The sequence below is a fragment of the Rhinopithecus bieti genome, unplaced genomic scaffold (assembly GCF_001698545.2).
Source record: "Rhinopithecus bieti isolate Rb0 unplaced genomic scaffold, ASM169854v2 scaffold_15296, whole genome shotgun sequence".
Classification (NCBI taxonomy): domain Eukaryota; kingdom Metazoa; phylum Chordata; class Mammalia; order Primates; family Cercopithecidae; genus Rhinopithecus; species Rhinopithecus bieti.
In genome coordinates, this window is record NW_016809075.1 from 732,776 (window position 1) to 748,082 (window position 15,307).

General features: G+C 46.7%; 1 protein-coding gene across 1 annotated transcript in view; it reads left to right on the top strand.

Moving 5' to 3' along the window:
* The first annotated feature begins 4,577 nt into the window (after nucleotides 1–4,577).
* Nucleotides 4,578–15,307, top strand: part of LOC108539583 (heterogeneous nuclear ribonucleoprotein K-like) — a 48,125-nt gene continuing 37,395 nt past the window's right edge. The window contains 3 exon segments of the mRNA XM_017888395.1: nucleotides 4,578–4,679; nucleotides 5,151–5,233; nucleotides 6,223–6,364. Coding sequence (XP_017743884.1) covers nucleotides 4,578–4,679; nucleotides 5,151–5,233; nucleotides 6,223–6,364 — 327 coding nt within the window.

The window sequence follows — 15,307 nt, forward strand, 5'->3', positions numbered from 1 at the left end:
CACTTCTCCCTGAGTTTTGAGAAAGCACTCCTTCTGCTTGCCCCTTCAGATCTGGGGTGATAACAGCTTCTCTTGCAGGTTTCTCCTTCCCCTTTGGTTCCCAAACCCTCCCCACACCTCTGTAGATTGTCTTTTCATTAAACCTTCACTCCATTATTACCCCTTTCAGTGTGTCGTCTACCTCTGGTGGTTCCCTGGCTGATACAATGTACGTAAACCAGGTTAATGATGCTGAAGATCCCGACTAGAGCACCACATTCTCAAGTGCACCGTGGGAACTGATGCTGGCAAGGATGCATCCGTTTCCTCCAGGGACATGGTGACTTGATCTGCCTTCAGCAGACACAGTGTACTTCGTCTTGCATTCTTTTTTCACAAAAGGAGTAGTGAGCCCAGAAATAGGTTGAGTAATCACTATCTTGAGAGAGTATTTGGCATTTAGAGAAAAACACCAGCTTTGGGATCAGCCTTCCCCAGCTCTCCTACCTCCCTCTGGCTGATATCAGACAAGTTACCACTCTTTGCCTCAATATCTTAGTCTGTCAAATGGGACAAAACATATTTAGTTTACAGGGTTATTAAAAAGTAACAAATTTTAAATGCCTGGTCCAGAGTATGTCTTTAATAAATCTAAATTCTCTCCCCCTTTACTTTAAGGTTCCCATTGTTTTCTCTCGCGTCCTGGTCTTGCCTTTGGGTCTCAGAATCCTCCTCCTGTTCTCCTGCTTAACATGAGTTGAGTTCACTTTACCCAACCATCTTGAATCCTTAAGTCCCAAGGGCTTCATTCTTAGACTGTAATGGGAGGATGGGTTTCTCAATGATTCTAGGTACCAGCGATTTGCCTTGTGATGTAACACACACACACACACACACACACACACACACACACTTGAGCACGCACATGGAAACCTGATCCAGGACAAGCTCATTCCCACTTATGACTCATGCTTCCATTCAGATAATAGTAATTGGTCTCTAGAGAATATTACAGGATTTAAAACGGCAGGGAGAACAAATGGATCGGAGTGAGAACACTTTTTGGAAATAATAGTCACTAAGGGCCCAGGGAGCTGATGCCCGGCTTGGCTAGAATTTAGTAGGTATTTCTTCCAAGGCAATTTTTAATTGGTGCTCAGTTCTTTGTGGCAAATTCAAGAGAGTTTCTGATTAGTTCAGTCATGACCATGGGGTGGAACCAGTCCGTGCTTCTTCTTCTAGTGAAGACAAGGCTGGTCTAGATCTGAAATGATGAAACCTATGAAATTCCAATTTGGAGTTCTCCAACAAGCCATCGCCAGCCTTCATACTTTAGGAAAACATTTCAGGCAGTGGTTCTCAAATGTTCATTCACATCAGAATCACATTCCCAGAATCGTAATCATATACCCCATCCAATGATTTTATAATTACCCTTGCATTTTTAAGAAGCTCCCCAGATGATCCTCATGAATATTAAAGACTGATAACAAATGATGCTAAGGGATTCGAAGAAGAGTTGTCCCATCTCCTCAATGCACCTGCCAGATGAATTAGAGAAAGGCGATCTGTCACTGGTGAACACACCCATGCACGTTGCCACTGGCCGATGAGTAAGGCAGCAGCAGGGATGACCCAAGGGGCATTTCTCTCTGGCTTTCAAAAGGAGCTTCTCTCTGACTTATTTCTCACAAAAGATTTGGCAGACACATTCAATACGAACTTTCCACATAATAAAATTTCTGGTGGACAACCGATGAAGCATGTTGCTTGGCAAGTGAAGAAAGTAGAGAGTAAAGTAGAGAGTATAGGCAGTAAACTGAGTCTCAATTTGGAGAGTGAAGGAGCAATTCTGGGTGAGGCAGAGAGTGAGCATATGGCAGAAGCACAGATGTTAAGGCTGGAAGACTCTGGGCTGCATACATTTATATTCTGCCTTCACAGTGTTGCCCTGCCTGCCTAGGTCTCCACACTTCCAGCACAGTGGCCACAAGCCACATGTGGCCATGAGCCCTTAAAATATGCCTGGGTCATATCGAGATGTGACATAGAACACACACCAGCTTTTGATGAGTTATTACTAAAAAAAAAGTCAATTAGGGCCGGAGGCAGTGGCTCACCCTGTAATCTTAGCACTTTGGGAGGCCAAAGCAGTCAGTTCAGGAGTTCAAGACCAGCCTGGCCAACATGGTGAAACCCCATCTCTACTACAAATACAAAAATTAGTCGAGCATGGTGGCACGTGCCTCTGATCCCAGCTATTCAGGAGGCTGAGGCAGGAGAATCGCTTGAACCCAGGAGGCAGAGGTTGCATTGGGCCGAGATCGCACCACCACACAACCTAAGCAATAGAGTGAAACTCTGCCTTTCAAAAAAAAAAAAATCCATCAATAAAATCTCTCTCAATAATTTTTCTAGTGATTACATGTAGAAATGGTATTTTTGACATACCAAGTTAAATAAAACATATGCTATTAGAATAACTTTGCCTACTTATTTTTTTATTCCATGTGACTTTTATTCCATGATTTAAAATTCCACAGAAAATTTTAAATCATGTATGTGGCTCTCATTTTGTCTCCCATTGTATTTCTAGTGAACAGTGTTAACCATACTAATATTTACCTGATTGTTTTTTCTTTAAATTTGACTTCTCTTTTTTACCTAACTAAACTTAGTCTTATCCCACGTACCAATAACCATGAAATAATAAGTTTGATGTGCCAATTAAATTTTTTTCCAATAAGCATTAAAAATAAATATATAACATAGCCTGTCCATCCACTACCTAAATTTGGTTTGTGTTTTGCCGGTGGTACCCAAAAGCGCATTTGGGGAAACATGCGTCTAGTGTAAGCCCTTTGACACCCAGGAAGAGGGAAAGAGAACATGGTGTCCAAGGCAGAGGCAGCCGGGGCTGTTTAGCATCATCTGTGAGTTGCGGCGGGCTGGGGTTACCTAGGGCTTCCAGCCGTGGGAACAGCCCCACACAAACAAGCTCCCAGTCACTCACAGGCGTGGACCAGAGATTGCGTGACTCTTTTCTGGTAATGCTCTCTGGGCTTCCACTCTGCCCTGACATTTCATAAGGTAGGTGCCATTCTTAACGGGCCGGTAAGAACTGCAGCTTGCCTTTGAGTAATCGTGGAGGCAAACCATGCCCTTCAATAACCCCTGTCTGCCCACTGCCTGCCCGACCACCACCGGCCTCCCTCGGCCTCCCCCTCCCCCCTCCCTCCACCAGCGCTGCTTCTGGGTGGCAGTGGCCCTTGCCACAGTTCAAGGCTCCTCTGGCTCACAGCCTGGCCCTGCCTGATCTTGGGGGAGGAGTTTGGTTTTGTCCTTTGGACACAGTCCTCCTGAGAGGCTGTGTGAGCTCCTTGTCTTGGCCAGGGCTAAGGATCCTCCCATGAAGAGGAGAAGCCAAGCCAATAGTCCTGTCCCGCAACTTTTGTAACCCCCTAACCCAGTAGGTGCTCCATCAGTGCAGGTGAGGAGGCAGCCAGGGGCTGGGGCCGGGCTGGGGGTGGGGGGCAGTAGGTTCCTACTGTTTCTGCCTGGATCTCTTCTCCAACCAGCAATGTTTCCTCCTGAGGAGGAGGAGGAGGCTTGGGACCAGTCCTAGCAGCCAGGACTCAACACAGGTGCAAGGTGAGAGAACACTGGCTTTCCTCAGAGGAGTCTTCTAGAACATTTTGGGCCCTTTAAACCGGCCCCCACAGGAGGTCCAAAACAGTCTCCTCACAGACATCAGGGCACGCCCACCAGTGGTCCTGGGCAGCTCCCCATTTTGTCAGTCTTGCTGCTGCTTCCCTGGCCTCCCTGGCGTTCTCATTCCTCGGAGCTCCCATCTGTTCTTGGCCTTCTTCATGTCTCAGACCTGCCCCCGTGGCTCCTTTTAGCTAACATGATTTCAACCTTCACCCAAAGACCAGATGTAAGCTCCTCACAGCCCCAGCTGAGTTAACCCCTGCCCCAGAGCCAATGGTCTCACTCTGTCACCCAGGCTGGAGTGCAGTGGCGCCATCCGACTCACTGCAACCTCCGCCTTCCAGGTTCAAGTGATTCTCCTGCCTCAGCCTCCTGAGTAGCTGGGACTACAGGCATGTACTGCCACACCCAGCTAATTTTTGTATTTTTAGTGGAGATGGGATTTCGCCATGTTGGCCAGGCTGGTCTTGAACTCCTGACCTCGAGTGATTCACCCACCTCGGCCTCCCAAAGTGCTGGGATTACAGGCGTGAGCCACCACGCCTGGCTTATTTATTCACCTTTAAATGGGCACTGGGATGTTGTGAGGTCACATAGAGTTGAAGTGTGCAGCTTGAAATGCTAAGGAGATGAGGGAACACCAGCAAGGACTCAAAGCTCTTTGTGCCTCACCTCCATGAAAATGATAATAGTGAATAATCCTGGAGCAGTTACAACATGCCGGCCTGTGCTTAGCAGTGTATCACCTCTTGCAATCTTCATCACAACCTGAGGGAAAAGATTCAGAGAAGTTAAGTCACTTGCCCAAGGTCACACAGCTTCTAAGCGGCAGAGCCGGTCTGTCCTTAATCTGCGTGCACTGCCTCCTTCCCCGTGCCTTGTAAGAGATGGCGGAAAGGGAGAGCGGCAACCAAGGGGGGAAAGGAGGAAATATATTCAGTGCAGCTGCCCCAACGTCCCTCAAGGACAAGCACAAAGGGGCGGTGTGGGTGAGCACAAAGCAATTGGCCCAGGTGGCTTCCTCTCATTTGTCCCTCTTATCACCACAGTCCCACACTCAGCAGAGCCCCCTCAAGGTCGTGCGCCACACGCCTGTCCCCAGGGATCTGTGACAGGCTTTCAGGGTCTGTGCGGTTGACAGCTTGAATTTGACAAGATCTGTGCTGAAAACAGAGCCCCTTAACTGACTCACAGAAAGCCCCCCCCCCCACCCCGACCCTCCCTGGGGGTCCCCGTGATGGATGGGCTTCTCTCTGAGGCCTCAGTGGGCCGGCTGGGGAGGACCGAGGTCCACAGGGCCTCACTGGAGCTGCTAGGAGGTCAACTGCTGTCTGAATGACTGCTCTATGCCAACCGCCTCTCTCTTCCTCAATCCAGGCCAAGCTCTGTCTTTGGCAAATCCCACACGCCCCAGGGGACTGGGCACACTCCTGTCCCGATGCTCCCCTTTCTCCCTGCAGGAACAGGGTATAGACCCCACTTCCAACCCCCATTTCTCCTCACAGTCCAGGGCCTGGAGGGGACCTGTGGATGCAAAGCCGTGGTAACCTCTCCTCCTAGCGTGCCATTCCCTGTAGACACAGACACACACAGGGTGTCAAGAAACAAGGTGGTATGCATGCCGCACCTAAAGGGAATCAGGGAATGAATTCATTCATTCAACAAATTTTTACCTGGCACCAACTAGATACCAGGCCCTGCTGTGGTCACAGGGGACATAACAGGGATGGAAACAAATGTGTCCCTGTCATCAGGGAGCTGACTATCTTGTAGCAGTTTTATATGCAGGGGCTCCTGGGAAGAAGAAAATACTGCAGGATTTTTAGAGGCCATGATCCCAAATGCAAAGGATAAGGCCGTGGCGGGGCAGCACTCCCCACTCGCAGCCTCTGTCTTGCTTTTTGCCTTCTCAAGGTATTTGCTACTCAGCAAATACACGTCAAGGTATTACTACTCAGCGAATTCCCTGACTACAGGTTCCCCAAACCAGTTGTGTTCAGAGTCGGGCTATGAGTATCTTAAATATACAGATTTCTACAAACCTGCTCCTAGAGATTCCGCTTCTGTAGGTCTCCAACAGGGTCCAGGAAACTGTATTTGTAAAAACTTTCCTAGGTGACTCTGAGACATACCCAGGTGTGGGAAACTCTTACGCTTAACTCTGAGTTCCTTATTTGTCACACTTTTTTTTTTTTTGGTCTTTTTTTTTTCCTTTTTGTGGAGAACGGAGTCTTGCTACATTGCCCAGGCAGGTCTCAAACTCCTGGGCTCAAGCTATTCTCCCGCCTCTGCCTTTCTAAAAGCTGGGATTACAGGCGTGAGCCACCGCGCCGGGCCCAAGTTCCTTATTTGTCTAGGGATCTGTAGGACCTAGATTAGTGTGGGAATGAATGAATGAACAGACAAATACATGTTTGAGGCATGTTTGGAAGCTTGCATGTGGCTGTGGTCAGCAGTAGAGGCTTAGAGTACTGGTAAAGCAGTGTGGGCCAGAGCTGTTGGGCTTACTAATACCCCACGATGGGTACACAGGATGGGGGCAGGATGTGGGTCACGATGCCAGCAGACCTGGGTCATCTTGCCAGTAGAGGCAGATGAGCTCAGTGTATGTGGAGTGCTGATGACTCAGAGGAAAGTGGAGTTCACAGTCCACAGACATTTCGGGACATCTCAGGTAGCCCATCTGTGCCAGGTCATCCAGAGATGGAGATGGACAGACAGTGTGGGGTGGCCCTGCACCCTGAAACTCCCAGGCACCACCTTGCATTGTCAGTTTCTAATTTTACACACACTGGGGAGAGGTCTGCTGTGGGCCAGACTGGCCACCAGCGCTGGGGAAGTAGGGACTAGCCTAGCCACAGCCCTCAAGGATGCCAAAATCTGGTGAGGGAGACAAGCATGGAGAGAGACAGAGATGGCAGAGGCCAGGACAGGAAACCTCTGGACATCCTGGCTGAGGACATGGTGGCACACCCAGAGGAGAATGAATCCTGGAAATGCTGAAAGCTAAAGAGAGGGTAGGAACCCCAGGGCTGGGGTAAAAATGTGTAGGGTTCAGTTGGAGAGTGATGTGGAAAGATTCCCACACTGAGATTTAAATGCAGTTTCAACCACTTCCTAGCTATGTAACCTCAGACTTGAGCTCCCAGAGCCTCAGTTTCCTATCCCATAAAATGAGAATGATAATAATTCCTACCTCTCAAGATTATTGTGTTGACAACACAAGAAATCAGGTGGGAGAACACTGAGCACACAATAAGTACTCAATAAAACAGAACAACAACAACCACTCATTGAGCCCTTTTCATACATTTCTCACATGTATAACACAACCTGAAGGAACTGTCTGTCCTTAGCCCCAGCTCTCAGATAAGGAAACAGAGAAGAGAAGGAGATAAATGGTGAAGCCGGAACGTGAACCCAGGTCTGTTGCATGCCAGAGTCTTCACTGTAATACTAGGCCATAAGCAAATATATTTTTGAAAGAGAAGATGTTTAAAAATCATAGTATCTGTGATTAGCATGATAATCAAAAGTAGCAGCTCACTGGAATTTCACTGAGGGTTAGAAAAATTGGACTGTATCCAGAGGATACTACTAATCTCTTCCTTGTATTGAGGACTTACTGGGTGCCAGGCACTATAGCAAGCACTGTTAGAACACCACACCAAACACCTTGGTTTGTTATTTTACAGATACACCAAGAGAGACTTGAAAAGATTAAGTGCCTTCCTAGGACATTCAGTAAGTGAAAATAGCTAAGCCAAGATTTGGACGGAAGTCTCCTGGTCCTTGTTGCCTTGTTCCAATCCAGTTCTGCTGTACTGCAGATTCCCACCAGAGATCACAGAGCAGAACATGCAAAAGGTAAGACTCCTTGGACACATGAGGTATTTCCCAGGTGACATCCTCACTGGGACTGGAATCAGACTTGGTGGAGGTGAGAAGGAAGAAAAAAAGGGAACAGAGACAGAGTCCAATCCCAGGGTGAGCCGCTGTCCTTTCTACAAGCCATCAGGAAACTCCTACTGCCCTGGTTGACCTCTGTTAGAGCTTCAGGGACAGAGTGTAGGAGGACACCTTCCTATATGGAAGCAGGAATTAGAGGGACTCTAGAAATCTCATTTCACCGCAGGTGTCCATCCCCTTCTGATGGCATTGATAACTTTGTGATGGCGCCATCTGCTTTGGATGGCTTCCCCATAAACTCCAGGCATGTCAGATTTCATTTGTCTATATGGGTGAAAGGCCATTTGTTGTTGCTTGCTGGTTGGTTGGTTTGGTTTCTTTTGTCAACTAAAAATGAAATGCAAGCCTTCTAAACTGATGCTGGACGTGCAAGCCCACGGACAGGTGGGTTCTTTCCCTCTCCCCATCTAAAACCTCCCATCCATCAATGATGCCTGTCCTTCCAACCTCATGAGGTGGCTTCAGAGAAGAAACGAGGTCATTTAAAGCATTACAACAAAACAAGGGGGGTTTTGTTTGGTTTGGGATTTTGTTGGTTTTTCTCTTGTTTTAAGTCATGACACTGAGCAGTATTGCCTCTCTTTCAATGGGTAAGGTAAGCACTTAATTCTGTAGTTCCAACTGAGGAATATGAAGGCCTGAGCTGGGATGTTGCTGGGCATGTGCGTCTCACATGTGTGCGAGCGCGCACACACACACACACACATACACACACAAGTAGCCAAACAGACTTCCAACATGCCCCTCCATCATCACCCAGGTAAAAGACAAGTGAAGGGAGAATTCCGAGACCAGATTTTCCTTGCTCTTGTGACCCTGTTGGCAGAAACACTGGAGGCCCAGATATTTCCACAGCTCCAGTGGTCCCACTGCTCAAGGAGAAAGCAGGAGAGAAGAGGAGAGAAGATTTGGCCTTCACCTCCCATGTCCCTGGGAAGTAGGGCAGTCAGAGGCTGTTCCTCTGGGAACTGAGCCTTTGTGAAGTCCAGCTACAGCCTTGGAGATGCCAGTGGAACACACCCACAGCCATGCTCTGATTCTGCACAGCTGCCACGGCTAACCACTGCTCTTGCTCAGCAAAGACCTCACATGGAGAAGGAGCAGAATGTCAAGTCTCAAGGGTTTGTTTCAATTTTTTTTTTTTTTTTTTTTTTTTGAGACAGAGTCTCGCTCTGTCACCCAGGCTGGAGTGCAGTGGCGCGATCTCAGCTCACTGCAACCTTCGCCTGCTGGGTTCACACCATTCTCCTGTTTCAGCCTTCAGAGTAGCTGGGATTACAGGCACCGACCACCATGCCTGGCTAATTTTTGTATAGTAGAGATGGCGTTTTACTGTGTTGGCCAAGCTAGTCTTGAACTCCTGACCTCAGGTGTCAGTCCGCCTCGGCCTCCCAAAGTGCTGAGATAACAGGCGTGAGCCACCATGCCCAGCCTATTTCGATGTTTTTTATAGATTCCCCCCGCCACACCCACAAGCTGCCATTGCCTTTAGGTAGGACAAATGTCCTCTCTTCTTTATTATCTTAGACAGTTCCTTAAATCCATCCCTCTACTTTGACTAAAAACTAAGCTAAGTCTGGAAAAGCTCAGGCCAGGAAGCTGTGTAAGCGATATCATAAATGTTCTACTCAGGGATATAAATATCTTAGGGTTTTGTCCCCTTCTAGCAAAAGGCAGGCCATTCTGTGGAAAGAAAGGTTAAAAGAAGTGAAAATTAGTGACTAAAATGTTCCTCTTTCTTTAGTGAGATAAAGCAAATCTGCATTTAGCAGCTTTTCTGCTGTCCCAACTCCAGGTGTTTAATTGGAGCTAACCACTTTTGAAGTGGAGAGAAAAAGGGAGAGAAGTGAATCCAAGGATGGGAAAGGAGACAGGGTGAGATGCCAGAAGGATGGCTGAGCCTGTTAGGCCCAAACACCCTCATTCTAGAGCTGCAGCCGTGGGACTGGTAGTTCTCCTTAAGAGAGAGAGAATCACTGTTGAATTATTTGTGCGGGCAAGGCAGAGATCACCCACTCCCACCACATCCACACAACGGGGAGAAAGTCCCAATGTCTGAAAAACAAAAACTTATAAATAGGGAAGTGTCTGAGGCTGAAAAAACCAGCAGACACCTGACAATTCTCCTTACGCAAATCTCAACTAGTATACCAAAACAAGTGACTAAAGCTGGCATCACTTATGAAGAAGTTGACCTCTGTTTTCTACAGTCAGATGACTAGAGTCAGAGGCTTAAAAAACAGGAAGTACCAGATGTAATATCAACTGACCCAGACAGTGAAAAGTAAGGCAGAAAACTAAATTGGAAGACAGGAAGTCACAATCACACCACAAACAATACAGATATTTGTCTGAGATATGCTTGGCGGCGTGCCCTATCACGGCCAGAAAATGGAGGAGCACGCCTGAGATGTTTAGCAGAGGCCAGGCCACCCCCAAGGGCCAAACTGACGCCCTCCTGGAAACCTCTTCTCTGCCGCTGAGAAAAACTTCAGGGCTTATATTGCTGGATGAAAGTGCCATTTGTAAGCTTAAGGCCAAATACCATTACTAAGCCCTGGGATTTAGCTCCTGAAATAAAATCTCTGGCCCTCCCCCACCCCACCTCCTCCTGGCCCAAGGTAAGAGTAGTGGTCCTCTAGTGTTTCCGGCAACGATTTCTCCTTCAGGTAACTGCATGTTCACCTTGCCCATCCCTCGCCTACTCTCAGTTTCCATTCAGCTGATTTGAGTTGGCCCATGATGCTGCAGGCAAACCCCTGGCCACACCGACTGATTCAGGGGTTACCCTTTTGAAGCCCACAAACATGACTCCTGAGATTCTGCTGGAACTATTGGGAAATATAAGCTCCTCATCAACTGGAATTACTAATCGGGTAGCATAAAATCTTACAGCTGCCAGAAGGCACCAGGTGGATAGAACCTGCTGGGGAATTAAAACCAACACAAAGGAAAGCAGCACAATTAATACAGAGAAAAAAAGACTTTGTCTTTAGAATTTGATTCCAAACTCCTGGATCCATCTTTACCTGAAGCTAGGCCACACTGCTGGATGTTTCAGCAGTGATGGTTTTGGATGGGAATCTGTTTAAAGAGTTATAACACAGTAAGCAAAGGGTCTAGTTTCTGGTCTTTGTGAGGTATTCAGCGGGACCCTCTCTCCTCTTCATTTGTACTGAGCATCTGCAACTATATTCACCATGAGCCTTCACCAAAGCTTCTTTGTCTCTCTGAATCTTTTCTCCTCTGGAATAAAGAGGTTCAACCAGAATAGGACTCTAAGGTCCTGTGCTAAAATGATGATTCCAGAACTCTGTGATTTTCTCCTGAAATGTTTCAGACCCTTTAAAGCTCAGAATACACTCGACTTTCCATTCCAGTGAATGATTTCTATACCTTTTCTATATAGCCCAGCGGATCAGTATTTGCCTGGACAGTTTTTCAATATTACAGAAAACAACAATATTTCAATATTACAATAAAACAAATATATTTCAATATTACAAGAAAGTTAGCTGGAAAATACTGGTTGAGGAAAGTTCTTCAACTAAACATTACCTCTGACTCTCTTCTCTAAAATCAAGGTGGCCAGAAGCCACAGGTATTGGAGATGTAAAAGTACTGCCCGTTTCTGCCACCCAAGATTTCTGTGGTCCCTGGGTGGGTGATAGACTGCTAGTACCACAGACAATATGCAAAGGCACAGTCCTCAGGAAAATACAAGTTCCCCTTAAAAAAATTTTTTGAGACTGTGTCTTGCTTTGTCACCCAGGCTGGAGTGCAGTGGTCGGATCACAGCACTGCAGCCTCAAAGTTCCTAAATTTTATTGTACACCTTTTTGATGAACTTTTCATATCTGAAATTATTTAGGCTGCAAGTGACAAAAACACCAACTCAAAATGGTTCAAACCAAAAGCTCATTTATTTGGCTTCTGTAATTAAGGATCGACATTCAGGTGCCCAGGTGCTCAAACGCCGTCTTCGGGAACATGTCTCTCTCCCTCTGCCTCTTGGTTTTACTTTATTCTCTGGGAAAGCTCTTCTTCTTTATTCATGTAGATAATCCACCAGCAGCTCCAACTTTATACCCTACCAAGTTAGCAGCCCCAGAGGAAAGCAAGAACCTCTTTGTCGATAGTTACATAAAAAACCCTAGAGCTAAAACCCATCAGTCCAGCTTGACTTATATGTTCCATCAAGCACTATGATGCCAACTGGCTGGACCTAGGTCACACACACATACCAGGCCTCCAGAGGGTGGGGTCAGCTCTATCTGGCCCACATTGGCTAAGACTGAGGAAGGGATGCTGACCCCAAGGAAAATTAGAATGCTGCTTCTAAAGGAAGGGGAAATGGATGTGTGGCAGGGAAAAAACAAACACTGCACAGGTCTTGAGCCAAACGCAAAAGGCCCAGCCTGGAGTGCAGTATGTTTCCTTCTAAATGGAGGAATCATTCTCTTCTCAATGAGAGTAAAAAGTCCTATAGATGGGGTAGTGAAGACAACGCAGGAGGTCAGCTCCGTGGGCTGGAGATTGAGGGTCAACACAGGCATTTGTCCTATGTCAAACAGCAACCAGTGTTTTGCAGGGCTGTGGAAAAGATTCGTTATTATGTATGAGAAGAACCTACGAGGCATCTGAAGTTGTCAAGGCTGTGCCCTGAGATGTGTTTGATGCCTTCCCTCTGCTCCTTCAGGCCCCCATCTGCCTGGACCACTAGGCACTGCCACCATCATCTATGTGGTTAGCCAGCACACATAGACCAGGGCAGCCACTGCAGAGGTAACTGGCACTGCCAGGCATCTTGCAAGAGCATTGGCATTGAATGGCCTCTCCTTCTATCATGGCCAGCTCAGTTCCACTGATATTCCAGCTGGAGCATGGCAAAGACCTATTGACGAAAAACAATAGGGCTAGATCAAGGCTCTGGTGCACCTGAGTCACTGTGAGTCATATCCCCTGGGGGACCTTCTCAGCTCACCATTGTCATTAGTTAAAAAGACTCACGTAAGTCCGGCACACAGGAATGTCAAGCAGCAGCCAAGTTTGGGGATGTTGTCCTTTGGCTTGGAAAATAATTCTCCACTAAGAAGTTCACTGATAATGGCATTCAAATGTCCCCCAAAGACTGTTAACTTCAATTAGGGAGAACTTAAACTATAGCATCCAAAGGAATGACTAATACTTTAAAGAGTATGAGGTATTTGGTTTGCTTTGCCAGTCCTCTTTTCGCAATTTTGGTCATTCCTAATCTTCTGCAAAGACTTCCAAGGCTGAGTCTTAAGTCTGGCTAAGCAGAAACCACCCTGGTACCTCCAAATTTTCCACCACCTTCTTCTTCACAATATAAAATTGTGCCTGACCACCACCACTGACGTACCCCTTTGTCTCCTTCTCTTCTCCTCTACCCCAGAGGAGTTTGGCTGACAACCACGATAAATGCTAATGGAAGAGATGTTGTAACTAAATAGCAGTGCATTTATATCTACATGTGTCTTCTGCAATATAAGATAAACAGACTAATCTTCCTCACCAAGCTTAGAGGGATAACGAACAAAAATTATAGTTGAGTAACCTGCCAACATAAATATTTCACAAAAGCTAAGCCACAGTAAATGGAGCCAAATTGTAGAATTGGAGTGGGACTTTCCAACGAAGATCTCCCTGAAGCATTCTCAAGTTCATTCTCTTAATAGGATAATTTCCAGTTCTTTTAATATTTGGTTTTTCTAGATTGACTACCATTTCTACCAGACTGATGAAATAAGTACTGATCTTCATTTGCATATAACAGCGATTTATTAGACTCAAGCAATGTGCCAGACATTATGCTAAACACTTTATATGGATTATCTCTTTTATCCTCAGAACAATTTTAGGAGAAGGGGCTTCATTATCCCCATTTTGCAGATGAGGAAATTGAGTCTCAAACAGGTAACATGACATGGAGCCAGGAGTCAAACACAAGCAGCTCACCCATGGCCCATGTTCTTAACAGGGTTCATACCACATTTCCACATATGGGAAGAATCTATGACCCAAAGTGGTTACATTACAGCACCTCCTCCCCTGAGAGCCACACAGGGGCCCCCACCACCTTCCAGCTCATGGCTCCACCTTTGTCCTATTCTCAGGGCCTTCCCAGACCTGGCCTATACCCACGTCTCCATCACTTTCCCACTCGTGGCTGCACATTTTCTTCTCTGTCCCCATCCATCACTCAGTTCCCCACCACTCCTAAATGAAATACACAAGCCAAACTTACTCCCACTGCCAGGCTTTTCTGCAAGCTGTCTCCTTCCCTGGAAGGCCTGCCTCCTCTTCGCCACCGTTGGAGACCCTGGGTCAAGTCCCATCTCAAAACACCACCTTCTTACACAGCCCTCCTACCCTCTCTACCTCCTAGAAACTCCTGTGGCCCACTTGGTTTTCTTTACCATTCATTCTGAAACTTAAATACAGCTTTCTGATATTGGTTAGCTTTGAATGCACACATATTATTAGCCCAACTAGCTTGCAAACTCCTAAACAGCACGAAACACACAGCCTGGCTCCTCTGAGTCACTTTCACACCTAGCACAGGGCCTGGCTGCATCACTCAGCTCAGCCCCAAGACAGTCAAGATAATTGAGTGTCTTCCAGCTGCAGGGATATTTGGTATATATAGGACATCCCACTTAACTGTTGGTTTGTGCTTGATTACCATAACACAGCCCAAATTAATCCCTGAAAATGGACAGCCCACAGTAGAACCAGCTCCCAGCTGTGACACCCACGTGGCCGCCCCTCACAACAGTGTGTCTGGGGCTTGTGGGAGAGCCCTAGGAATAGCCAACTGTTCTTGCACATTGGAAGCTAAGGCAAGGATGCTGAATTGGCCTTGGGGTGGAAACATGTACAGCATGCTTCTCAGATCCTCTCCGATCCTGAGTGTTCAAAAAAAATACCGCTTGTTGTTTTTATTTGTATCATTCTCTAAGTAATACTATTTATGATAAAAAATAAAATAAAATAAAATAAAATAATGGGCCAGGCGCAGTGGCTCACGCCTGTAATCCCAGCACTTTAGGAGGCCGAGGCAGGTAGATCACCTGAGGTCAGGAGTTCACGACCAACCTGGCCATCATGGTGAAACCCCATCTCTACAAACATACGAAAATTAGCTGGGCATGATGGCGGGTGCCTGTAATCCCACCTTCTTGGGAGGCTGAGGCGGGAGAATTGGTCGAACCTGGGAGGCAGGGGTTGCGGTGAGCCGAGATTGCGCCACTGCACTCTAGCCTCAGTGACAAGAGTGAGACTCTGTCTCAAAAAAAAAAATAATAATAATAATGGAAAATATGAAAAGTGTAAAGAATACATTTTATTGTCATCTATTATCTCATCTTTTGGTGTATTTCCTTCAGTTTGTTTTTTTATATCTGCCTGGCACTGTGCTAAACCATAGAGAATTTTTAAATGTGAAGACCCATGCCAGCCCTCAAGCCACTTGCAGCCTAGGAGTGAAGCTTACAAGATAAGAGTAAAAGATCACACAATATGAAGTCTGAGGCAAGTACAATGGATGAGGCCATGGAGTATGGAACACACAGAGGGAGAAGTAAAGACAAAAGCTGAGAATTCTGAAAGGGCTTGGCATTTGATT